At 46.3% G+C, this 26,184-nt stretch overlaps 1 protein-coding gene across 2 annotated transcripts in view; it reads right to left on the bottom strand.

The window, feature by feature from the left end:
* Nucleotides 1-26,184, bottom strand: part of ODAD3 (outer dynein arm docking complex subunit 3) — a 72,558-nt gene that overhangs the window by 45,666 nt on the left and 708 nt on the right. Inside the window, exons 2-7 of one of the 2 annotated variants that reach the window (XM_040346525.1) lie at nt 20,536-20,626; nt 12,491-12,612; nt 8,965-9,042; nt 7,637-7,816; nt 5,667-5,702; nt 1,491-1,592 (exon numbers count right to left, since the gene is read on the bottom strand). In XM_040346525.1, the coding sequence (XP_040202459.1) occupies nt 1,491-1,592; nt 5,667-5,702; nt 7,637-7,816; nt 8,965-9,042; nt 12,491-12,612; nt 20,536-20,620 (603 nt within the window). In that variant the 5' untranslated portion in view covers nt 20,621-20,626. The remainder of the gene's footprint in view (nt 1-1,490; nt 1,593-5,666; nt 5,703-7,636; nt 7,817-8,964; nt 9,043-12,490; nt 12,613-20,535; nt 20,627-26,184) is intronic. The other variant, XM_040346526.1, reaches the window with a different exon arrangement.

The raw sequence follows: 26,184 nt of genomic DNA, 5'->3' as shown, positions 1-26,184 counted from the left end.
TTGGCCCACGGTCCGGACTTTGGACATGCCTGCCTTATTGTATCTATTGCAATATGTTTCCATTTCAAATGTAGTGAATTTTTTATAATAGTGAAAAATGTTAATGTAAAAAGAATCGGCTGATTATCCAAGAGTCAAAGACAACTGTGTCATCCGAATAAAACAAAACAATACGAATCAATTCAGATCATTAGTTATGTCATTTCAGATGCTTCAAACATTAAAGTGGAGTTCCACCCATTTTTTTATGTTTGTCTGTGCTGCATGCTCTAATCTCATAGTGTTCAGAATGGACAATTTTTATTTAATTTGTTGCTTGTAAATACCTTTATTTTGTAGTCATTACTTCCTCCTCCTTATTTGCCTAGGCTATTTGCAAGGGTTTCTGGGATAGGCATCATGTTTCCCAGTAGCCCTTGCAAACCTGACTGAAACCTATTACATTGCTTGTGCACTGAGCATGTGCGAGATATGCAAAGCTGAAATCCAGGAAGTCATACAGTCTGGCTTCATGATGCCCACACTTAAGATGGCCGCGGTCTATTTCTAGATTATAAACTATTTAAATGCTGTAACAACCTAACAAAACTGACCTTAGTTTACAGACTAACTTTACTAGAATACATTAAGCTTGTGTATTACAGGGGTATTTATATTTAAAAAGTGAAATTGTGGGTGGAACTCCCCTTTAACAAAAAGCCCCAACTATCATATCCTGTCATCCGAATGACGCAAATGAATACAAATAAATGTATTGTTTTTGTTATAATTTATTTTGAATCTGCTGAAATTTGTTACTATTGTGATTCGATACATCCAAATCTTCGAATAACGAAAATGTTGTCCGAATTTTGAAAAAGAAAATCGCACATGTCTAGTCTCCATACTAGCAAAAAAATGGACACAATTCAAATTAGTGGGCCTTCCCAAGAGGGGTAAGGGCTTTTCATCATGGGTTGGCAATTTAAAGCTGAACTCCAGGGAGATTTACAAAACACAAAGTAACGCTGCCCTGTATTCATTAAGGGCCCATTTACAGTGTGCATAGTAACCCATCAGCTTCTAGCTTCAGCTTGTTCAGTTAAAGTGGTTGTAAACCCTCACATATACCCAGTGAAGTGACTGGCCTCAGGTGATACACAAAGATATAACATAAGTTGAACCTGTTTATCTGCAGCCCTCTCTTCTCTACATCTGTTCAAAGTGCTGAATATATAAAGCTTGTTTGAGAGTTCAGAAAAAAGGGGATGGAGAGCTGACGTTACACTCTGCTGAGCTCAGTGAGGTACTTCACACAGCACACAGGAACAGAGTTATCCTTCATTACCTGAAGTACACCTGGGTGGCGGTATTACCTGCTTCAGTTGGGAGCTATGGACTTGTGTCCCTGCAGGTCTGGCCACATTTTTATCCATGCATGGCTGGCTTTAGTCTCCTGTTTGGTGCCTGCACTGAATGTAGGGATGAAGTATTTAAAATTTGTAAATCACCTGCATGTGGTCCTTTAACTTCTGGTACACATTATATATGTGGTCGGATTCTTGTAGTTTCAGCTGTGCCTTCTCCAGGCGATTCTCCAACATGCGTAGATTCTGTATGAGGCGCAAAATAACATGTTAGCAATGGGGAATCTGAACACCGGTCCACCTAAAACTAATGCTGCCAAACTGATTCTTCCACAGGCTTATTTTATCTGCTGTCTTCCCAGCTCCACCTCACAAATGTGGGCACTGTAAAGCCAACCTAGGGATCAATACTTCTCCATTTACTGGTCATAGCAGGTGAGGGAAGTTGGAAATTCAACAGATCGCTCCATAGGAATGCCTGAGAAGTAAAAAGCTAGCAGGTACTTTAATCTGCCTGCTATCCAAAGAAATAATAATTCTGGGTGGCCCTAGCAATAAGGAAGAGCTCTACCCAGAAAGGGTGAAGGTTACAGACTGGATGAACTTGGTTTTTCAACCAAGCAACTGTTTGCCCCAGTCTATGCAAGCTCTCCTTCTACTGTATTCCTCGGAAGGTTCCAGTAGGGATACACTAAATATAGACTCTGGAATTTCTTTAGGAATACAGTAGGACAGAGAAGTTTAAAAGTGTCCTTTAACTACTAGCCGACCAGCCGCCGTCATTCTACGGCGGCAGGTCGGCTCTCCTGGGCGAGAGCCCGTAGTATAACGTCGGCTCTTAGAGCGGCCACTAGGGGCGCGTGCGCTCGCCCCCATGCATGTGCCCGGCGGGGCAAGATCGCCGCCGGGCACCCGCGATTGCTCGTTACAGAGCGGGGAACGGGAGCTGTGTGTGTAAACACACAGCTCTCGGTCCTGTCAGGGGGGGGGAATGCTGATCTTCTGTTCATACAATGTATGAACAGAGGATCAGTGTTTCCCCTAGTGAGGCCACCCCCCCCCCCCCACAGTAAGAACACACCCAGGGACATACTTAACCCCTTCCCCGCCCCCTAGTGTTAACCCCTTCACTGCCAGTGGCATTTTTATAGTAATCCAATGCATTTTTATAGCACTGATCACTATAAAAATGCCAATGGTCCCAAAAATGTGTCAAAAGTGTCCGAAGTGTCCGCCATAATGTCGCAGTACTGAAAAAAAAAATCGCTGATCGCCGCCATTACTAGTAAAAAAAATATATTAATAAAAATTACATAAAAATACCCCCTATTTTGTAAACGCTATAACTTTTGCGCAAACCAATCAATAAACGCTTATTGCGATTTTTTTATTACGAAAAATACGTAGAAGAATACGTATCGGCCTAAACTGAGGAAAAAAAATGTTTTTTTATATATTTTGGGGGATATTTATTACAGCAAAAAGTAAAAAATATTAATTTTTTTCAAAATTGACGCTCTATTTTTGTTTATATAGCGCAAAAACTAAAAACCGCAGAGGTGATCGAATACCACCAAAAGAAAGCTCTATTTGTGGGAAAAAAAGGACGCCAATTTTGTTTGGGAGCCACGTCGCACGACCGCGCAATTGTCAGTTAAAGCGACGCAGTCCCGAATAGCAAAAAGTGCTCTGGTCTTTGGGCAGCAATATGGTCCGGGGGTTAAGTGGTTAAGTAAATCCTAGAAACATATATATGGAAAATATGACATTTTAGATAAAGTGGAACCTTGGTTTACGAGTAACGCGGTTAACGAGCATTTTGAATTACGAGCAACTTTAAAAAAAAAAAAAATCTGACTCAGTTTGCGAGTGTTGTCTCGCAAAACAAGCATAATACAAGCTAATTGGGTGTGCAGTACTACATTTGGCCTGAGGTGGGGGGGAATGGTCCCTGTATCGTTAGCTGGGCATATCTAGGGGCCACGACCTGGTTCCAGCTTGCTGCAAGTCCATCCCCACCATAACGGGCCCTGGTAAAGGAGAGTTCTCAGAGCTACTGAAGGAGGTCTCCCAGCGCAAGTTTGCCAAGTGTCTGACTTCCCATGTACCGACCCCATTTGTGATGGTCTTTGGCCTTTCCTGACTTTGGCTTGTTTTCCGGGTCCTCTTCTGTCTCCTGCCATCTGTACTCTGCATACGCAAATGGTCTCTGTATCGTCAGTTGGGCGTACCTGGGGGCCACAACCTGGTTTGCGTTTCGAGTTTGCTGCAAGTCCATCCCCACCATCACAGGCCCTGGTGAAGCAGGCTTAGACTCTGGGGAACCCAGAGTTGGCGCTCTACAAGGATTCACTAGCACAGAAACCTGACACTTTTAACCAAAATAACTAGTTGACTCATTCAAAGTAATTAGTATCTAAAAAGTCCTGATTTCTGTATATATGGTTATATATTTTCTTTAGGGATGTTGCTACAGTAGATACATTGGGCTGGATTCAGGTAGATTTGCGCTTTTTTTACGGAGGCGCAGGGCAACGTTTTTGCCCTGCGCCCCTGCAAATTTACTGCGCTGCCCTTGATTCACGGAGCAGTAGCTCCGTAAATTGCGTGGGCGTGCCGGCAAAATGCCCGGCGTAAGCGCGCGCAATTTAAATGATCCCGTAGGGGGCGGGAATCATTTAAATTAGGCGCGTTCCCGCGCCGATCGTAGAGCGCATGCTCCCTCGGGAAACTTTCCCGACGTGCATTGCGGCAAATGACGTCGCAAGGACATCATTTGCTTCAAAGTGAACGTGAATGGCGTCCAGCGCCATTCACGAATCACTTACGCAAACTACGTAAATTTGAAATTTTGCGACGCGGGAACGACAGGTATACGTAACATTGGCTGCCCCTGCTAATAGCAGGGGCAGCCTTACGCGAAAATCGCCGTACGGAAACAACGTAAACTGCGTACGCAGGGGTCGCGTAACGTTGTGAATCGGCGTTAGTATGCAATTTGCATACTATACGCTGAGCACAATGGGAGCGCCCCCTATCGGTCATCGCAAGAATGCAGCCTAAGATATGCGGGCATAAGAGCCTTATGCCGCGCATATCTTAGGCTGCAGTCGGCGTAACAAGGTTCCTGAATCAGGAGCATTCGTTACGCCGGGGCAAGTTAGCAATTGCGCTGTGTAACTATGGTTACACAGGCGCAATTGCTTCTTGAATCCAGCCCATTGACACTTATGCCTCGTACACCCATACGGGATTTCCGAAGGGGAAACCTAAGAAACCTGCTCAGTTCAGTCTTTTCCCTACACATGGCCGGTTTTCCCGACAGGAAAACTGCGATGGAGCTTTGGCCAGGAATCCCGGCCGTGTGTATGCTCCATTGCAGTTTTTCCCATAGGAAAACTGCCCAAAACCGCCAGACGAAAGTCCGCTGGTGCTCTTTTTTTGTCCGGCGGTTTTTGGGCAGTTTTTCCGTCAGAAAAACTACAAGGAGCATACATACGGCCGGGATTCCCGGCCAAAACTCTCCTCACAGTTTTCCCATTGGGAAAACTGATCGTGTGTACGAGGCATCAGTTCCATCTCCGATTGTTCAATAGGCGGCCTTCCTTTGAGTTACACAGCCTCTCCATCCAAAGCATCTTGGCTGCGTCCTTTTCCCAATTTGTTCCTATGGATGGTTGGTACTCTGGTTTTTATTTGGCTAGGGCATGAGTGCTCAACCTGTGGCCCTTCAGCTGTTGCAAAACTACAAGTCCCATCGTGCCTCTGCCTTTGGGAGTCATGCTTGTAACTGTCAGCCTTGCAATGGCTCATGGGACTTGTAGTTCCCCGACAGCTGGAGGGCCACAGGTTGAGCACCCATTGGCTAGGGGATGCCATGATTATGGACCAATTATACGCAGGGCATTTTTTCTCAAACAATAGGTGCTGGAACTCAACAACGGCCCCCAAAACCCCTCCCCCACCCAAACCCTCCAAATCACATCAAATAGTGGGTGTGGTCAGATTTCACAAACAGTAGAAGGGTCTTAAAGGGGCATTAAATAACAGGATTGCATTACATACAGAGTTCAGGGGGGGTTACACACAGAGTGCAGAGCTGTCACTTGTAAACACAGAAACCAGACTTCTGTGTTTACAAGTGATTGTGGTGAGCACTGTGTACACAGCAGAATCCTGAGAGGTAGGGGAAGGCAAGAGTGAGGTTTGAAGCAGAGGAGCAGAAAGCTTGTAGATTGTACAGAACAGCAGAATCATTGGCTGATGGGTGACCTTTGATTTGGAATGAAGCAAGGTTTGGTCAAGCAAAAAATAAATAACCTGTTGAGGAGTTTCCTCCTGTTCTGTGACTTCATTCTGTGGAAGAAACAAGTAAACCATCATGAGGCAGAATCCACCATGTGATCATTGTGTCTGCCCCTCCCACTACAGGGTGAACCAATCAGAGTTTATGTGTTCATTTATATACAACAGACATGCTCCAGGGCTTATTGCAGAAAACACTCACATCAGTTCCCACCCAAGAGGTTCTTACAACTGAATGTGCCTACCACAGTTACACACAAAAACACACACATCAGGAACTCTGAATATAGTGGTTGGGCGATGAACCATTTTAGCCACCCTTAGAAGACAGAAATGTTGGGTAAGGGCTCAGCACACTTGAAATTTCGACAGATATTTTAAATATTACAAATACATTTTTTTTTAAATTATCATTGTCCAATCAGTAGGCTGAGCATGCATTTTTGCCTAAGCTGTCCTATTGCTGCAGAGGAGGGCATGTAGCTAGATGCGCTATCTAGCAGAGGTACCTAGATTCAAAGACTATGGCCCGGATTCACAAAGCACCTACGCCGACGTATCTCGAGATACGCCGTGTAAGTGTAAATATGCGCTGTCGTTTCTATGCGCCGTGCCCACAAACTGAGATACGCCTAAAAATAGGCTTCATCTGACCGACGTAACTTGCCTACGCCGGCGTATCGTAGGCGCATATTTAAGCTGCGCGCATTTGCCGCTCCCATGGACTTTCTATGCACGTATGCAAATGAGGGAGATATGCCGATTCACGAACATACTTGCGCCCGGCACACAATATACGCGGTTTGCGTAAGTCGTACGTCCGGCTTAAAGTTATTCCCCACATATGAGGCGCAACCCATGCAAAGGTATGGACCAGGGAACTCAAGCCGTCGTATTTTACGTTGTTTACGTTGGACGTGAATATGGCTGGGCGTAGGTTACGTTCACGCCGTAGGCAGTGATCCGTCGTATCTTAGGCATTCGTTCCGACGTGATTGCGAGCATGCGCACTGGGATGCGTCCACAGGACGGCGCATGTGCCGTTCGTTATCCGTATCTATCTGGCGCTCGGCCCATCATTTGCATGGGGTCACGCCTCATTAGCATGGCTCACGCCCACGGCGACTTACGCCGAGGAAACCCAGCGCAGATTTGGCAGCACTGGCTTTGTGAATCCAGTGCTTGTCTCTCTGCACTGCATCGGCGTAGCGTAAAAAAGATACGCTACGGCGGCATAAATGTGAATCCGGGCCTATCTATGCAAAATAGATAGATAGATAGAAAAGAACAATTCAACTGGATGATTAGCAGGGCCATATTTAATATTGATTGGGCCCTGGGCAAACATTTTCTTGGGCCCTCTTATCAACTATTTGCAGGCAGCACGGAGCTTAAGGGGCAGCTGCTTTTGGGCCCCACAAGAATGACTGGGCCCAGGGCAGCTTCCCCTTTTTTTCCTGTGTTAAAGACGACCCTGATGATAGGAAACAAACAGTGGATTCCGGAGGAAGAAATCACAGGAGTATGCAAACAGCTGGAAGCTATACAAATGAATTTTGTAAGGATACATTGGAGAGCCATAGCACGGGCAACAACCATATGCTATACAAATGAATGTCAGGCTGACAGCGGCCGCATCTGTCTGCAGCTGTAATCGCAAGTAATCGCACATGGAGCAATTATCTGCAGTTAGGGATAGATAATCAGCCCAGGACACTGCTCTGCTACGGTTCACATACACCTGTGATTCCTACCGCAGGATTATGTTAATTCTTGCTACAGGTATCCGCTGTCTGTTCCTAATCCCCATCGTGAGAGTACCTGTATGTTCAGCATAAGCTGTGCTCAGATCAGGAGGATGACATTACATTCCACTCATACAAAGACAAAAATTTCATTTTTGAAGGCTGACAAACCTGGACAAAGTGCCTGAACCTCACAATTAGACTATCCCTCCTTATCATAATACAACTGTCACTTCTCACCTGCTCTAATTGCACAGAACTGTCTTCTTTCCCAGGCTTAGCTTCTTCACTTTCGGCTTTCTGCTTGTACTCTGCCTCCAGTTGCTCTAGTCGCTTCTTCCGAACCTCAGTCTGGTGGTGCAAGGCGTTAAGACGCTTGAATTTGTCACAGAGTTTCTGATCCATCACCTCGATGGCGGCCTGAGAAAGTGTGGTGTATGGTAGAGTGAAAAGTGTGATACTGACCACTGGCGTGCCCCAATACAACAACATAAGCAAATCTCTACCTGTACAGGGCCGCTGATGGAAATCATGGGGCCCCATACAGCCTACCTGACGGGGCCCCCTTCAGCTCCACCCCTGGTCCCGCCTTTAGCTCCACCCCTGGCCCCACCTTGAAACTGTCACGTTACGGGATTGGCGGCATTGGTAGGCATCTGGAGCAGAGAACCGGGGGGGGGGGGGCTGCCGTCTGAAATTGAAATTGAGAAGCGGGGGGGGGGGGGGGCTGCCGCGAATTGAGAAGCGGAGGGGGGCCCTTTACAAATTATTAAGAAAAATGAAAAAATAAAAATAAAAAAATATATAAAATAAATAAATAAACATTTATAAAAAATAAAAAAAAGGGGGTTTGCCACATGGAGACCTCATGAGCCCTTTAATATATTTAATATATATATATATATATATATATATATATATATATATATATATATATATATACACATACATACATATATAAGGAATAAAAAGAAAAAAAATGAAATAAAATAATATGGAAAAAAAAAATTATAAAAAAAGGGGGATTGCCATCCGGGGCCCTGGGGACCTTTAATAATTATATATATATATATATATATATATATATATATATATATATATATATATATATATATATATATATATACAGTATATATATATATATGAAATTAAAAAATATATAAGAATGTATATATATATATATATATTAGAAAAAATATATATATTTTTTTTTTTATAAAAAATAAAATAAAAAAAAGGGGGGTTGCCATCCGGGGGACCCCCGGACCTCTAAAAAAAAAAAGAAAAAAAAATGGCCCTTTAATAAAAATTTAAATAAAAATATATTAAAACAAATATATATATATTTTATAAAAAATAAATAAAAAAAAGGGAGTTGTCATCTGGGACCCTGTGGGCCTCCGGGCCCCTGGGGACCTCCGGACCCCTAAAAAAAATATATATATATATTTTTTTTTAAAGGGGGTTGCCATCCGGGCCCCTGCTGGCCCGGGGCCCCCTACAACAGGGCCAGTTGTACTGGCTTATCAGCGGCCCTGCCTGTACACATCACACACATCTTTACTTACATGGCCACTCTTGTTCCTCATAGCAGCTCTTTCCACAGAGTGGCTCTGAAAGACCTCCTTGATCACCTTCTCGTCACCCTGGGACACACGTGAGACAAAACATGATAACCAAGAGCAGAATTAAACAAGTTACTTCAAGCTGTAGAATCCCTTTTCCACCTCTGTTACATAGTTGGGAAAGGTAGTTTTAGGACCTGGATCACCTGCTGGTGGCAATGTGCTTCCCAGAATGGGAGGTAGTAGTTATGGTGTCCACCAGTGGGTGTCTCCCAGCAGTTCTAGTAATCAGTCTCCACCAGATGCTGGCTGCTGGGAGGGTATTTAGTCTTGCCTCTACTATTATACTTCGCTTCAGTGTTTTGCTTTGCTGCCAGATACTGCTAGCTGTTTATCCTGTTCCTGCTCTTGATCATGCACTTTGCCTTGTACCCTGGACCCTACTTTCTTGTTCCTGATCCCAGTTTTGTTTAGTTTAAGGCTGTGGAAATTAACAATTAATTCATTGATTAATCTTATTTAAAATTATTTTGATCGATCAAAATTATTTTGATTGGTACTCACCTCTCCATCGGCTTCCAGACCTTCAGGGAGTTCCGTCGGAGATCTGGTGACGTCACAGACACTGGCGGGGCTTGCCGTGTCCATCTGAAGGGCTCCTTTGTTGTGTCTTCATATCTCCATGCCGGTGGGACCTCACTATCTGCCACACACAAGGGCTGTTACACTTCCCTCTATCACTTCCCTCTATCAACCTGGGATTCTACAACCATCCACTGGGAGTTGTGATAGTTCCCTTCACGAGACATCTACATGCTGACGGACTGATGTTAACCCCTCATCTGGATTCAGCAGTGGCATCGTTGTACACATTTTTATACCAGTATCATACTTGGCTACATGTTTTTATGACTGCTTTTGGTACCGTTTGGTATTACTCACACCATTTTTACAGTTTATGTAGCTACATCGATTTTATCTCCAGTGCAATATTTATTTTGTTACCTACTTGAAGACTATAAAAGTTTTAATGCTATTCCCATCGAGCGCGGCCTTTGTGTGTTTTTTGTATCCTGCTATCCATTTTTCCAGTGGTTGGTAGCTGCACTGGGAATCAGCCTGCAAGGAGATCAGCTAAAAGTAGTTGGATCTGTATGTGCGTTGTAATTAATCGAAATTAGTCGATTAATCGATTTAAAGAAAAGTGGATTAATCGAACACAAAAATTTTGATCAGTAACAGCCCTAGTTTAGTATTTTGCCACTGGGTCACTTATATCTTTATGTTTGCTGTTTGTTGGTGTTTGGATTGATTTTGGTTTCACTGTAAATAAAATTTTACTTTAAATATATATGGTTTAGTCCCAGTTTCTCGAGTGTAGTGTAAAACTCCCTCTCTGAGTTTTAGTGCCCCTGGGATGGACAGGTACAGCGTCTAGCCCTGCCATAGGCAGCCTGTAATGCCACGTACACATGATCGGAAATTCCGACAAGAAAACCGTGGATTTTTTTCAGACAGAATTTTGGCTCAAACTTGTGCTGCATACACACGATCACACAAAATTCTGACCGTCAAGAACGCGGCGACATACAACACTACGACGAGCCAAGAAAAATTAAGTCTAATGCTTCTGAGCATGCGTTGACTTGATTCCGAGCATCTGTGGTTTTTGGTGTGTCGGAATTGCATACAGACAATCGGAATTTCCTCCAAGAATTTTTCTTGTCGAAAAATTTGAGGACCAGCTCTCAAATTTTTCTTGGTGAAAATTCCAAAAGAAAATTTCCGATGGAGCCTACACACGAGCCTACACACGGTCGGAATTTCCGACCAAAAGCTCACATCAGACTTTTCTTGTTGGAATTTCCGATCGTGTGTACGCGGCATTAGAGTCTACGGTAGACTTCGGCTGAATGGGTTCTGAACGCTGTACCAAGCGGTACTCGTGTTTAGGAACGAAGGTCTGGAATGCAGGTCGGATCCTGGACACACAAAACGTTATTCCCTCTAAACTGCAGCTAAACTGACTATACCTAAATGCAGGTAAACGCTCAATTTGAATGGCACTATTGAAAAATCATTACATATTGTACATTTGTATGCATTTAGAATTTTTTTTTCAAACTTATATACACGCAGGTTTGACAGTTTCAATGTGAATGAGGCCTAAGGACACTGCATGCATTTATGCATCACTTTAAAGGGTTTCTATTGTAGCCCCTGCTCACAGCAGTGAAACAGTACCCCCAAACACTAATGAAATGTCACCTAACATTTAATATATACAATGGCAGCCTGTTTCAGTTAACCTTGCCTTCAGCCTCGTACACACGACCGGTTTTCCCGTCAGGAAAACTGCCATGAGAGCTTTTGGCCGGGAAAACTGGCCGTGTGTATGCTCCATCGCAGTTGGCCGGGAAAAAAAAGAGAACCAGATCTTTTTTCCCGCCAGGATTCCCGGCGGTTTTTAACCCGGCAGTTTTCCTATAGGAAACACTGCGATGGAGCATACACACGCCCGCGATTCCCGAACCAAAACTCTAATGGCAGTTTTCCTGTCGGGAAATCCGGTCGTGTGTAGGGGGAAAAAGTTACAGAGCAAGTTCTCGGTTTTCCCGACCGAATTTTTACCGCCGGGAATCCCGTACGTGTGTACGAGGCTTTCGTTTTGTCATAGTGGAACACTGCACTACTACTTCGAACTTCAAAAGAAAGTCAATGAACTTTCCCTTCCTGTATAGGGAACAGCAACCGTTCACCCAAGGCCCAGTAAGCAGGGCCGGCCTTTGGGGTGTGCGAGCTGTGCGGCCGCACAGGGCGCCATGGGCAACAGGGGCGCCGTGTGGCCATCCAGAGGCGTAGAAGGGGGGTTTGGGGGAGTACCACACACTGGGGGGTGTCAGACTGGCAACAAGGGGGGGCTACTCTGAACGGGGGGATCTGCATTGAAGGGGTGGATATACTAAAGGGGGGTCTGCACTGAAGGGGGGTCTGTGTAACATGCAGGGGGTCCATAGCTGCAGGGTTCTGTGTAATGTAAAGGGATCCAGTGATGCAGGGTGCTGTGTAATGTAAAGGGGTCCAGTGATGCAGGGTGCTGTGTAATGTAAAGGGGTCCAGTGATGCAGGGTGCTGTGTAATGTAAAGGGTTCCATAGGTGCAGGGTGCTGTGTAATGTAAAGGGGTCCAGTGATGCAGGGTGCTGTGTAATGTAAAGGGTTCCATAGGTGCAGGGTGCTGTGTAATGTAAAGGGGTCCAGTGATGCAGGGTGCTGTGTAATGAAAAGGGGTCCTCTTTGTGTATGTTTAGGTGACCAGGGGGCGATGGTGAAGATGGGGGGGGTGCCACAGGATTAGCTTGCACAGGGCGCCTGAACACCTAAGGCCGGCCCTGCCAGTAAGTCCTACATTTTGGGTGTGATATTAATTTTCTAGTGATTGCTCTAGGTAGAATATAGGAAGGTAGGAAACAAGAGTAGCCAATGTACATCCTAATTTTATTAAAAACTATTGTCTTGACTTTGATTACCGCAAGCACATCAGCCAGCTTTTTATGCATCTTCTTGTTTTCTTGGCGCAGGAACTGTATGGTTTCCAAGTTCTTCTGAATCTGTGCACTGGAGCTCTCCTCGTAAGCCTTGTGATCGCCATCTATAAGAAGCCCATAGATCCATTATTGAAGCCTAAAGCTGGTCATACATTATACAGTAACATTGTAAATCTTCTTTAGATCTACCGTCAACTACAAAGTACCAGGGCCTGCCTGGGTGGATACTAATTGAATTGATTGTTTAGGCGGGTCTCTTGGTTTTGGATTGAGTGGGAAATAATTAAAGAAGAATTCCAGGCATTTTGTACATGAGCTCGGACCTGGGTAACTATGTACAGTAAGAGAGATTCTTCTCACTGACCACCATTGTAAGAGACATTCTTCTTACTGACCACCATTGTAAGAGACATTCTTACTGACCACCATTGTAAGAGACATTCTTCTTACTGACCACCATTGTAAGAGACATTCTTCTCACTGACCACCATTGTAAGAGACATTCTTCTTACTGACCACCATTGTAAGAGACATTCTTCTTACTGACCACCATTGTAAGAGACATTCTTCTCACTGACCACCATTGTAAGAGACATTCTTCTCACTGACCACCATTGTAAGAGACATTCTCCTCACTGACCACCATTGTAAGAGACATTCTTCTCACTGACCACCATTGTAAGAGACATTCTTCTTACTGACCACCATTGTAAGAGACATTCTTCTTACTGACCACCATTGTAAGAGACATTCTTCTTACTGACCACCATTGTAAGAGACATTCTTCTTACTGACCACCATTGTAAGAGACATTCTTTTCACTGACCACCATTGTAAGAGACATTCTTCTTACTGACCACCATTGTAAGAGACATTCTTCTCACTGACCAATATTGTAAGAGACATTCTTCTTACTGACCACCAATGTAAGAGACATTCTTCTTACTGACCACCATTGTAAGAGACATTCTTCTTACTGACCACCATTGTAAGAGACATTCTTCTTACTATCCAACATTGTAAGAGACATTCTTCTCACTGACCACCATTGTAGGAGACATTCTTCTTACTGACCACCAATGTAAGTGGCATTCCTCCTATTTACCACCAACATAAGAGACATTATTCTCACTGACCACCAATATAAGGAGAATTCCTCCCGAACACCAGCAATGTAAGGGGCATTCTTCCCATCAATCACCAAGGTAAGAGGCATTCTTCCCATTAACAACCACTAATTTAAGGGGCATTCTTTCCACTGGCCACCCAACATTGTATGAGGCCGTCTTCCCACCGACCACCAACATAAGGAGCACCTTTCCCAGTGACCAACAATGAAGGGGCCATCATTTCTACTGACAGAAGCAATGCATCGCTCATAACAGTGGAGCCATGGGGCCAGATTCACAAAGAATTGCCCTGGCGCAGCGTATCAGAGATACGCTACGCCGCCGTATCTTACCTGGCGGAATTTCGAATCCAGGAAGATTTTGCACCGTAAGTTACGGCGGCGTAGTGTATTTCTCTGCGTGTATTTCAAATTGGGCGGGTAGGGGGCGTGATTCATTTAAATGAAGCGCGTCCCCGCGCCGATTGAAATGCGCATGCTCCGTTTCGAAATTTCCCGCCGTGCTTTGCGCGAAATGACGTCGCACCGACGTCATTTTTTTAACGTAGACGTGAGTTACGTCCTTTCCTATTCACGGACGACTTACGCAAAAAAAAAATTAAAAAATTCGATGCGGGAACGACGGCCATACTTTAACATCGCAAGTCTATCTATACGCCACGAAATAGCAGCTTTAACTATACGCCGGGAAAAGCCGACTAGCGACGATGTAAGAGAATGCGATGGCCGCGCGTACCTTTGTGGATCGACGGAAAAAGCTAATTAGCATACCCGACGCGGAAAACAACGCAAACTCCACCCAGCGGGCGCCGAAGTATTGCACCTACGATCTGAAGGCGTACGAAGCCGTACGCCTGTCGGATCGAAGCCAGAAGCCGTTGTATCTTAGTTTGAGGATTCAAACTAAAGATACGACGTGGCAAATTTGAAAGTACGCCGGTGTATCAGTAGATACGCCGGCGTACTCTCACTGTGAATCTGGCCCATAGTATATAGCTGGATTGAATAAAAAGGAAGTTTAAGGTTAAATGGAGTTGCCAGCAGTTTTTTCTGTTGACTGATTAATTTCTACTGACCGCTAATACCACTGACCACCAATGTAAGGGACATTCTTCCCACTGGCCACCAATGTAATGCCGCATACACACCATCACTTTATGTGATGAAAAAAAACGACATTTTTAAAAACGTCAATTTAAATGACCGTGTGTGGGGGAAAACGTTGTTTTATGTCTTGTGAAAAACGACAAAAAAAAATTGAAGCATGCTTCAATTTTATGTGTCGTTTTTCAAAACGTTGTTTTTTGTGTCACAGAAATTGACCGTGTGTAGCAAAAAACGACGTTTTTAAACCCGCACATGCCCAGAAGCTAGTTATGAAGCGAGCTTCAATGGAAAAAAGTGGTGAACATAACCTCGCTTTGCTAGAGCATTGTGAAAAAACGATGGTGTGTAGGCAACGTCGTTTTTGAAAATTGAAGTTTCAAAAACGTTGTTTTTTACTTCACAGAAAATTTCCTTTTTTTCCATCACATAAAGTGATGGTGTGTACGCGGCATAAGGGGTATTCTTCCCACTGGCCACCAATGCAAGGGGTATTCTTCCCTTCAACCACCAATGTAATTAACATTCTTCACTTCAACCACCAATGTAAGGGACATTGGGCCATATCCTCAAAAGAGATACGACGGCGTATCTACTGATACGCCGTCGTATCCCTGTTTCTATCTTTGGAACTGATCCACAGAATCAGTTTCCAAGAGATAGACAGAAGATCCGACATGTGTAATTGAATTACACTGTCGGATCTTAAGGATGCAATTCTAGGCCGGCCGCTAGGTGGAGAGGCGGAGCGACGTCTGTTAGCGCAATGCACGTAAGTTACCCGACGGAGCATGCGCAGTACGTCCGGCGCGGGACCGTGCCTAATTTAAATGGGACTCGCCCCATTAGATTCGGCACGCCTTGCGCCGGACACATTCAAGTTACACCGCCGCAAATTTCAAGGTAAGTGCTTTGTGGATCGGGCACTAACTTGGACAATTTGCGGCAGTGTAACTTAAATGGGAAAAGTTAAGTTACGCCCGATATTTGTGGATCTGGCCCATTCTTTTTACTGACCACCAATGAAAGCGACATTCTTCCCATTAATCACTAATGTAGGAGGCATTCTTCTCATCAACCACTCATCTAAGGGGCATTCTTCCTTCTGGCCACAATTGTAAGGGGCACTTTTCCCACTGACCAACAATGAGAGGGGCCATAATTCCTATTGACCACCAATTTAAGGAGCACGATTTCCACTAATCACCAATGTAAATCACATTCTTCCCACTGGCCACCAATATAAGGGACATTGGGCCAGATTCACAAATGAGATACGACGGCGTATCTCCTGATACGCCGTCGTATCTCTGTTTCTATCTATGCGACTGATTCATAGAATCAGTTACGCATAGATAGCCAGAAGATCCGACAGGTGTAATTGTTTTACACTGTCGGATCTTAGGATGCAGTACCGCGGCCGCCGCTGGGGGGAGTTCGCGTCGTAAACCAGCGTCGGGTATGCAAATTAGGAGTTACGGCGATCCCTGACGGTTTTTCGCGTTCGCTACGCCGCCGCTAGTCTAGTTTCCCGTCGCAAAGTTAGTCGTTTTTTTTGGTGCCTTAACTTTACACAGCAATCGTATTGCTGTGTAAAGTATGGCCGTCGTTCCCGCGTCGAAATTTTAAAAATAACGTAGTTTGCGTAAGCCGTCCGGGAATACGGAATTACGCTACGCGCGTCGCCGTTCAAAAAAATGACGTCACGGCGCGCAAAGCACGGCGGGAGTTAAGAAACGGAGCATGCGCAGTAGGTCCGGCGCGGGAGCGCGCCTAATTTAAATGGCACACGCCCATTTAAATTGGCCCGCCTTGCGCCGGAGGCCGCCGGCGTAGTTTTCATCACAAGTGCTTGGTGAATCAGGCACTTGCGATGAAAAATTGCGGCGGTGTAACGTATCTACGATACGTTATGCCGCCGCTGCCCTACGTGAATCTGGCCCACTGTTCCTATCGACCACTAATATAAGGTGGCATCTTCCCATTGACCACAAATGTAAGAGACATTCTTCTCATTGACCACCAATGTAAGAGATATTCTTCTCATTGACCACCGATGTAAGGGGACATCTTCCCATTGACCACAAATGTAAGAGACATTGGGCCAGATCCACAAAAGGTATACGACGGCGTATCTACTGATACGCCGTCGTATCCCTGTTTCTATCTATGGAACTAATCCACAGAATCAGTTTCTCATAGATAGGCAGAAGATCCGACATGTGTAAGGGACTTACACTGCCGGATCTTAGGATGCAGTACCGCATCCGCCGCTGGGGGCATTTCTCGTCGAAATGCCGCTTTGGGTATGAAAATTAGCACCTACGGAGATCCACAAAGCTTTTACGCTTCTTTTTTTCTCCGTAAGTATTAGTTTGCAAACGCAAAATTAGGGCTGCTTTTACAAGGCCTAAACTGTTTAGGCCTTGTAAAAGTAAACCCTTCTATCCCGCCATTTTTTTTATTTTTTATTTTATTTTTTTCCCGCCGCAACTCGTATTTTTTTTTTTTACGCCCGTCGCGATTCTCTAAACCCAGCGCAACGTAAAACCGAGCAAAGCACGTCGGGAAAATGACGTCGTGAGCATGCGCAGTACGTCCGGCGCGGGAGCGTGCCTAATTTAAATGGAACTCGCCCCATTTGAATAGGAACGCCTTGCGCCGGCCGGATTTAAGTTACATAGCCGAAAATTTCTAGGTAAGTGCTTTGTGGATCGGGCACTTAGGTAGAAATTTTGCGGCAGTGTAACTTAAATGGGAATATTTAAGTTACGGCGGCTGGCTGTGGATCTGGCCCATTCTTCTCATTAATCACAAATGTAAGGGGATTGTTTTTTCACTGACCATCAATGTAAGGGACATTCTTTTCACTTGCCCCCAATGAAATGATTTTAAAAAGGGTTACTTAAAAACTAAAATGTTTTATTTTTTTTTGTTTTATTAATATAGGTTCAATACCTTCATATCAATAGGCTTGGAACAGGAGCCTTTCTAAATGAATATAGGTAAATCTCGTAATCACTAGATATTAATTGTTTTAGTAATAAGCACTTGTGCTATAAATTTGTTGTTCCCTTTCTCCCCCTGCTCCCTCCCCCCCTTTTCCTCTTTTCTTTTTTTTGATAGGTATATGTATCTAGGCATGAGTAGGCCTGGATAAGGAGCCTTCTTAAATTATCTTAGGTCTATATTCTTAAGGCTGGGTTCACACTACTACACTACTTTCATCCTACTTTGCTCTGTGTTCAATGTTTCCCTATGAGAGCGTCTTGTAGCGTCCTACACAAGTCGGTCCGACTTTGAAAATGCTCCCTGTACTACTTTTGGTCCTACATTGATCCTACTTCAGGCCCATTGAATATCATTGAAGTCGGACCAAAGTAGTATCCTGTTCATGAAAGTAGGATGGATGTAGGACCAATGTAGGATAAATGTAGGACCAATGTAGGATAAATGTAGGACCAATGTAGCAGAGCAAAGTAGGATGAAAGTAGTGTAGTAGTGTGAACCCAGCCTGACACTGGATATTGATTGATTGTCTCAGTGAAGCACCTGCACCTGAAATTTTTAAATCCCTTGCCTCTTATTGGTGAGGGTGGGGGGGGGCAACTTTTTTTTTTCTTTTTTTTCTCCTTCTTCCCCCTCCCTTTCCCCGTTTTTTTTGGGGGGGGGGGGGGTTAAGCAATTATGCACTGGCACCTTTGGGAGAATTTTTTTTTTAAATACACTATATGGAGAGGGTGGGAACAGTAGTCTTAATAGTAAGATCTCTACCAACATTACTTGTATATTTTAATGTTTGGGGTATACTGAGACCATTTTTGTTTTTTGTGTTTTTATGTAGGTGTGTTTTAAAGGAGTTGTAAAGGAAAATGTTTTTTCACCTTAATGCAATCTATTCATTAAGGTGAAAAAACTTCAGTGTTTACCGCCCCCCGAGCCCCCCTTTTACTTACCTGACCCGTCGAAAGTCCCACGCACAGTCCCGAGATCCTCTTTGGCTGCTGATTGGCTAGAGCGGATGTATTGAGAGCAGCGCAGCCATTGGCTGGCGCTGCTGTCAATCACATCCAGTGATGCGGTGCACTGAGGGGCGGGGCCAAGTGACACAGTAAGTGGCTATGGCCGCTCGCTGTATCACAGGAGCGCGCCCGCAATTACTTACCACCATGCAAGCTCTCTCGCATGACTGTGGTCAGTACCTGCGGGGAGGACAGAAACAGCCGCAGAGGGACCCCAAAAGATGTGGATTGGGGCCACTCTGTGCAAAACGAACTGCACAGTGGAGGTAAGTATAACATGTTTGTTATTTTAAATGAAACATTTTTTTCCTTTACTAACACTTTAAGTATATAGGAATTGTAATGTTGAAAAAGACTAATAAAGAAATAATTAAAGCTCCCCCTTCCCCCCCAATATTGACCGTCCCTGCCCTTCCCCGCCATTCCTTCCTCTGTCAGAGCCAGGAAATCTTGTGTAAGCTCCTTGTCAAATGGTGTCAGAGCTTACAATAGGATTCATGACGTCCTTCTCATATGACAGTGTTGTGACCTGGTGATTGGCCACTTAAACCCAAGCACTGCATCTTGGGAGGTCACATGCTCCTCCATAGCACCGGTTATTTCACAAGAACTCCAACATTGGAGTGGCAGGGAGAGCAGTCAAGGTGAGTATAAGTAGGTTGGAGGTGTGGACATTCAGGACACCAAGTCGCATAGCTCCCAACTGTCCCTGATTTCGAGGGACTGTCCCTGATTTGGAGCAATGTCCCTCTGTCCCTCTTTCCTCCTCATTTGTCCCTCATTTTGGTCTGATCTATATAGTTGTATATAAAATGCACTTTTTATCTATCAAAAAGTGTTTCCCAGTGCTAAACCTTTCATCCAATTTCTAAAGGCTAAGGGCCGGATTCACGTACAGCCGCGTAAAATTGTGCGGGCGTAACTTATCTGATTTACGTTACGCCTCCGTAACTTACACGGGCAAGTGCTGTATTCTCAAAGCACTTGCTCCGTAAGTTGTGGCGGCGTAGCGTAAATCGGCCGGCGTAAGCCTGCCTAATTCAAATTTGGATCAGGGGGGCGTGTTTTATGTAAAACTACTGTGACCTGACGTGATTGACGTTTTTGCGGAACGGCGCATGCGCCGTCCGTGGAATTTCCCAGTGTGCATTGCTCCAAAGTACGCCGCAAGGACGTCATTGGTTTCGACGTGAATGTAAATGACGTCCAGCCCCATTCACGGACGACTTAAAAAAACTACGTAACTTTTTAAAATTTCGACGCAGGAATGACGGCCATACTTAACATTGTTACGCCGCACTTATGCCTCATATAGCAGGGGCAACTATACGCCGGGAAAAGCCTAACATAAACGTTGTAACTTTACTGCGTCGGCCACGCGTACGTTCGGGAATTCGTGTATCTAGCTAATTTGCATACTCGACGCGGAATTCAACGGAAGCGCCAACTAGCGGTCAAAAAAAAAATGCAGTTAAGATCCGACGGCGTAAGAGACTTACGCCTGTCGGATCTAATGGATATCTATGCGTAACTGATTCTAAGAATCAGGCGCATAGATACGACGGGTCGGATTCGGACTTACGACGGCGTACATGGCGCTGTCGTAAGTCTTTTCAGAATCTGGCCCTAAAGATACAGCGTTGCCTCATTCCCATCTCAAAATGTTGGGAGGTATGACCTGGATGGGATTAACAGATTCTCTTTGGTCTTCATGACCTTCATAGATCCAGAAACAATGGTAATTAAGTAGGAACAGCAGATTAATAGCTCACCCAGCAACTGAATTTTCTTCTGTAACTCCACAATCTGCTCATGTATGGGAGGTTTTACTCCGGATAGGGATGCAGAGGTCGGCATGGCTGCCTAAGAAGGAGAAAAAAAGGAGACATTTTCTAAGCGTTCGTAGCTTGCTAGGTCTGGGATGCCCTGACTGCTTCGTTTTCTGTCCGGGGTCTGCTGAATCTATCCTATCTTCAAAAACAGTAGTGGTATCTCAGCCAGTGACAAATAGGGTAACCACATTTCCAAACTACCATTCAGGGACACCCCCCCCCCCCAAAAAAAAAATCAGCTTGTCCTGTAACAAATCACAGCACAGTAATTGGACACAAGGGGGCAGATCCACGTACCTTGGCGCATCTTTCCGCCGGGCGCAGCGTATCTAAGATACACTACGCGGCCGTAACTTATTTTTATTTTTTTCGAATCCTCAAAGAATTTGCGCTGTAAGTTATGGCGGCGTAGTGTATCTTTGGCGGCGTAAGGGTGCGGAATTCAAATGGATGTAATGGGGGCGTGTTTTATGTAAATACGTCGTGACCCGACGTAAACAACGTTTTTTTTTAACGGCGCATGCGCCGTCCGTGGGGGTATCCCAGTGCGCATGCTCGAAATTAAACCGGAACAAGCCAATGCTTACGACGGTGATGTCATTCTACGCAAATCCCTATTCGCGAACGACTTACGCAAACAACGTAAAAAATTAAAATTGCGAGGCGGGAACGACGGCCATACTTAACATTGAGTACGCCACCATATAGCAGCTTTAACTATACGCAGTAATAAGCTAATTTGCGTACTCGACGCGGAATTCGACGGAAACGCCACCTAGCGGCCGCTGAAAAATTGCACCTAAGATCCGACGGCGTACTAAGGCCTCGTACACACGACCAGACATGTCCGATGAAAACGGTCCGCGGACCGTTTTCATCGGACATGTCTGCTGGGGGATTTTGGTCTGATGTGTGTACACACCATCAGACCAAATTCCCCGCGGACAGAATACGCTGTGGCGGCGACGTGGCAGCGACGATGACGCGGTGACGTGCGCGACCCTGGAAGTTCATTGCTTCCACGCATGCGTCGAATCACTTCCGACGCATGCGGGGGAGTCGTACTAACCATCGGACATGTCCGACGGACAGGCTTCCAGCGGACATGTTTCTTAGCATGCTAAGAAACTTTTGTCCGCTGGAAACCTGTCCGCTAGGCCGGAAAACTGTCCGGTCGGCCCTACACACGGTCGGACATGTCTGCGGAAACTGGTCCGCCGGACCAGTTTCAGCGGACATGTTCGGTCGTGTGTACGAGGCCTTAGACGTACGCCTGTTGGATCCATCCGAGATGCAGTCGTATCTTGTTTTGTAGATACAAAACAAAGATACGACGCGCAAAATTTGAAATTACGCGGCGTATCAAGAGATACGCCGGCGTAATTCTTTTGTAGATCTGCCCCAAGAGGCGGGATTTATGATTTCTCCAATCACAAGCAGGGGGCGGGATTGTGCTCCTCCAGGCATTCCCGGCCAGGGCAAGTACTGTCAGTGAGTTAGGCTGCATTCACACCTGAGCGTCGGTCGTTCGGTCGTTTTTTTGGGAGTTTTTTTCCGGCGTTTTGTCGCGCATATTCATGCTTATTTGCGCGTTTGCATACAGCGTTGTCCGACGTTTTTGTACTTCGACGTTTTTTATTTTAGCCAATAGGAAAAATGATCATCTTTTCATCACTTGTTGCTATGTTGGTAGATTTTTTTAATCTTCTGCATGGGCGACAAGTTCTATTGATTAAAGCGACGAAACGCCCGTAGCAAACGCCCGTTGTCGCGCAAGTCGCTTGAATCGAGCGTTTCCATTACTTTCTATGGGTAATGGAAACGCTCAAATACGCCGCTGTCGCGCGATTCGCGCGACAAAAAAAGGTCCGGGACTTGTTTGAGCTTCGCGCGACAGGCGTTTGGGCGTTCGGCGTTCAGGTGTGAACAGTCACCATAGCAAATAATGTATTTTCATCCCTCTGGCGTTTGTGAGCGTAGCGCTTCAGGCGTAAAAACGCCTAGGTGTGAATGGAGCCTAAAGCAGTGATGTGGCGGCATTTTTTGGGGGCATCAGATTGGCCCAGGGGGGTGGCTGTGTCAGTTTCATTCCGGGACACTGTATTGTCCTGGAATGAAGGTGCCCGGGACAGACCTGCAAAATGCGGGACTGTCCCGGGCAATCCGGGACACGTGGTCATCCTAGTGGCAAAGCCCATGGACAGGTGAGCATTACATCAGGTTGCTCTAGTGTCGTTGAACCCTGAGTCTCTATATAACATCCAATAACTATGGGGGGGGGGGGGGGGGTGAAGTGGGGTGACGATGCAATGATTAGCCAACTCAAGAGGGGTGTCAGGAGCAGTGTGCTGGGGAACCACAGTGCTGTGCTCAGTGCATTAAAGTGACCCCGTCCTGCTTTACAGAGCTAGACCATGGCTGTGCTTTACTGCATTGTGTCCACTGAATCCTGTACTCCCTGTGTGTCTGATATCTTATCAGTGAGAGAGAAATGGGGAGAGGTAGAGAAAGAGGAGAGGGGGTGACAGAAGAAGGGGGGGGGGATCAAACAGGGTGGGGGAGAGAGTAGGGGATGGAGAGGGGGGGAGGTGAACAGATAAAGAAAGAGGGTAGGAGGTGAGAGAGAGAAATAGATAGGCGGTAGAGGGGGGCAGATAAAGAAGGAGGGTGAGAGATGATAGTGAGAGAAAGAGATAAGGGGGAAAGAAAGAAAGAGTGAGAGAGACAATGAGGGGGAGAGAGGAAGGGTGGGAGAGGCAAGAGAGAATGAGAGAGAGAGGGGGAGAAGGGAGAGAGAGAGGGAAGTGGGGGGGGGGGGGAGTGTGAAAGAGGGACGGCAGCGGGAGAGAAAATTAATAGGGGGGAGAGTGAGGGGAGGCAAGTGTGAGGGAATATAGAATGAGGGTGAAAGAGAGAGAGAGAGAAATGGGGAGGGGGGGTGGTAGATATAGGGGAAAGAAAAAGAATAGGTGCAAAAAAAGGGGAGGAGAAAAGCGAGAGGGGGGGGGCAGAAAGAAAGGGGGGGAGAGAGGAGACAGGGAGAGGGAAGAGAAGAGGTGGACAGATAAAGAAAGAGGGAGGGAGATGAAAGAGAACTAGATAGGGGGCAGAGAGGGTGTAGGGGGAGGGAGGAGGATGAGAGAGAAGGCAGAAAGATAAAAAGATAAGGGGTGAGAAAAAAGTGAGTGAGAGAGAGAGTGGGAGAGAGAATTATAGAGAGGGATAGGGGAAAAAGAAAAAAAAGAGTACGAGAGGAGGGCACAAATAAAAGGGGGGGGGTGATAGAGGGGAGAGAGAGAGAAAATGAGAGGGGCAGAGCAAGACAGGGGCAAGTGAGAGGGAGGAGAGAAAGTTAGAGAGAGAAAGAAGGACAAAAAGAGAGAGGGAGAGAATGGGGGGGAGATTAAAGGGGAGAGAAAGAGGAATGAAAAAGAAAAAGGGGTGGAGAAAGAGAGAGAGGAGGAGAGGGGGGGGGGGGGGGGGAAAAGAAAAGTGAGAAGGGGGTGGGGGAGAGGGCAGAAAGAAGGGATGGGGGAGAAGGAGACAGAGAAAGGGAAGAGAAGAGTTGGACAGATAAAGTAAGAGGGAGGGAGAGGAGAAAGAGAACTAGATAGGGGGGTAGAGAGAGAGGGAGGACGATGAGAGAGAAGATAGAAAGAGAAAGAGATAAGGGGGAGAAAAAAAGAGAGAGAGGTAGACAATGAAGGGGAGAGAGAGAAAGGGAAAGGGGAGGGTGAGAGAGAGTGGGAGAAATAATTATAGAGGAGGATGGGGGAAGGAGAGAGGAGGGCACAAGTGAGAGGGGGGATGAGAGAGAGGAAAGTGGGGGGGTGGAGCGAGGGAAAATGATGGGGGGCAGAGCAAGAGGGGGGAAAGTGAGAGGGAGGAGAGAAAGTTAGAAACAGAAAGAGGGACAGAAAAAAAAAAAGAGAGAGAGAAAGGAAAGTGAGGGGGGGAGAAGGGTAGAAAAGGGAGGATGGAGAGAGAGAAAATGAGGGGGGAGATAGAAGGGGCGAGAGAGAGGGGGGTGAAAAAGAACATGGCGTGGAGAAAGAGAGGGAGGGGGAGAGGGAGGAGAAAAAGAAAAGTGAGAGGGGGTGGGGAGAGGGCTGAAAGAAGGGAGGGGGGAGAAGGAGACATAGAAAGAGAAGAGAGGAGGTGGACATATAAAGAAAGAGGGAGGGAGCCGAGAAGGAGAACTATATAAGGTGTAGAGAGAGGGAATGAGGGGGAGAGAGAGGGAATGAGGGGGAGAGAGGGAGAATGAGGAGGAGAGAGGGAGAATGAGGGGGGAGAGAGAATGAGGGGGAGAGAGAGGGAATTAAGGGGCGAGAGAGGGAATGAGGGGGAGAGAAAGGGAATGAGGGGGTGATAGAATGAGGGGGGAGGGAATGAGGGGAGAGAGAGGGAATGAGGGGAGAGAGAGGGAATGAGGGGGGACAGGGAATGAGGGGGAGATGGAGGGAATGAGGGGGGAGATGGAGGGAATGAGGGGGGAGATGGAGCGAATAAGGGGGGAGAGAGAGAATGAGGGGGAGAGAGAGAGAATGAGGGGGAGAGAGAGGGAATGAGGGGGCGATAGAGGGAATGAGGGGGAGAGAGAAAATGGGGGAGAGAGAATGACGGGGGGAGAGAAAGAGAATTTATGGGGAGAGAGAGGGAATGAGGGTGAGAGAGAGAATTGGGGGTGAGAGAGAGAATGGGGGAGAGAGAGAATTGGGGGTGAGAGAGAGAATGGGGGAGAGACAGGGAATGAGGGGGAGAGACAGGGAATGAGGGGGAGAGAAGGGAATGAGGGGGAGAGAGAGAGAATGGCGGGGAGACAGAGGGAATGAGGGGGAGAGAGAGAATGGGGGGAGTGAGAGAGAATGGGGGAGAGACAGGGAATGAGGGGGAGAGAGAGAGAATGGCGGGGAGACAGAGGGAATGAGGGGGAGAGAGAGAATGGGGGGAGTGAGAGAGAATGGGGGAGAGACAGGGAATGAGGGGGAGAGACAGGGAATGAGGGGGAGAGACAGGGAATGAGGGGGAGAGAGAGAGAATGGCGGGGAGACAGAGGGAATGAGGGGGAGAGAGAGAATGGGGGGAGTGAGAGAGAATGGGGGAGAGACAGGGAATGAGGGGGAGAGAGAGAGAATGGCGGGGAGACAGAGGGAATGAGGGGGAGAGAGAGAATGGGGGGAGTGAGAGAGAATGGGGGAGAGACAGGGAATGAGGGGGAGAGAGAAAGAAGGAGGAGGAGAGAAAGGGAATGAGGGGGAGAGAGAATGAGGGGGAGAGAGAGAGAATGAGGGGGAGAGAGAGGGAATGAGGGGGAGAGAGAATGAGGGGGAGAGAGAGAGAATGAGGGGGAGAGAGAGGGAATGAGGGGGAGAGAGAGGGGTGGGCGAGTGAGAGAGAGAGAGAGGAAGAGAGAATTATAAAGAGGGATGGGAGGGGGAAAGAAGGGTGAGAGCATTAGAGGACGGAAAGGGGGGCACAAGTCAGAGGAGGGGGGGTGAGAAAGAGAGAGAAGGGGGGGGGAATTAGGGGGGAGAGCAAGAGGGGAAAAGTGAGAGGAAGCAGAGAATTAGAGAGAGAGAGAGAGGG

The sequence above is a fragment of the Rana temporaria genome, chromosome 3, assembly GCF_905171775.1.
Source record: "Rana temporaria chromosome 3, aRanTem1.1, whole genome shotgun sequence".
NCBI lineage: Eukaryota > Metazoa > Chordata > Amphibia > Anura > Ranidae > Rana > Rana temporaria.
This window is presented reverse-complemented; position numbering and strand designations above follow the sequence as displayed.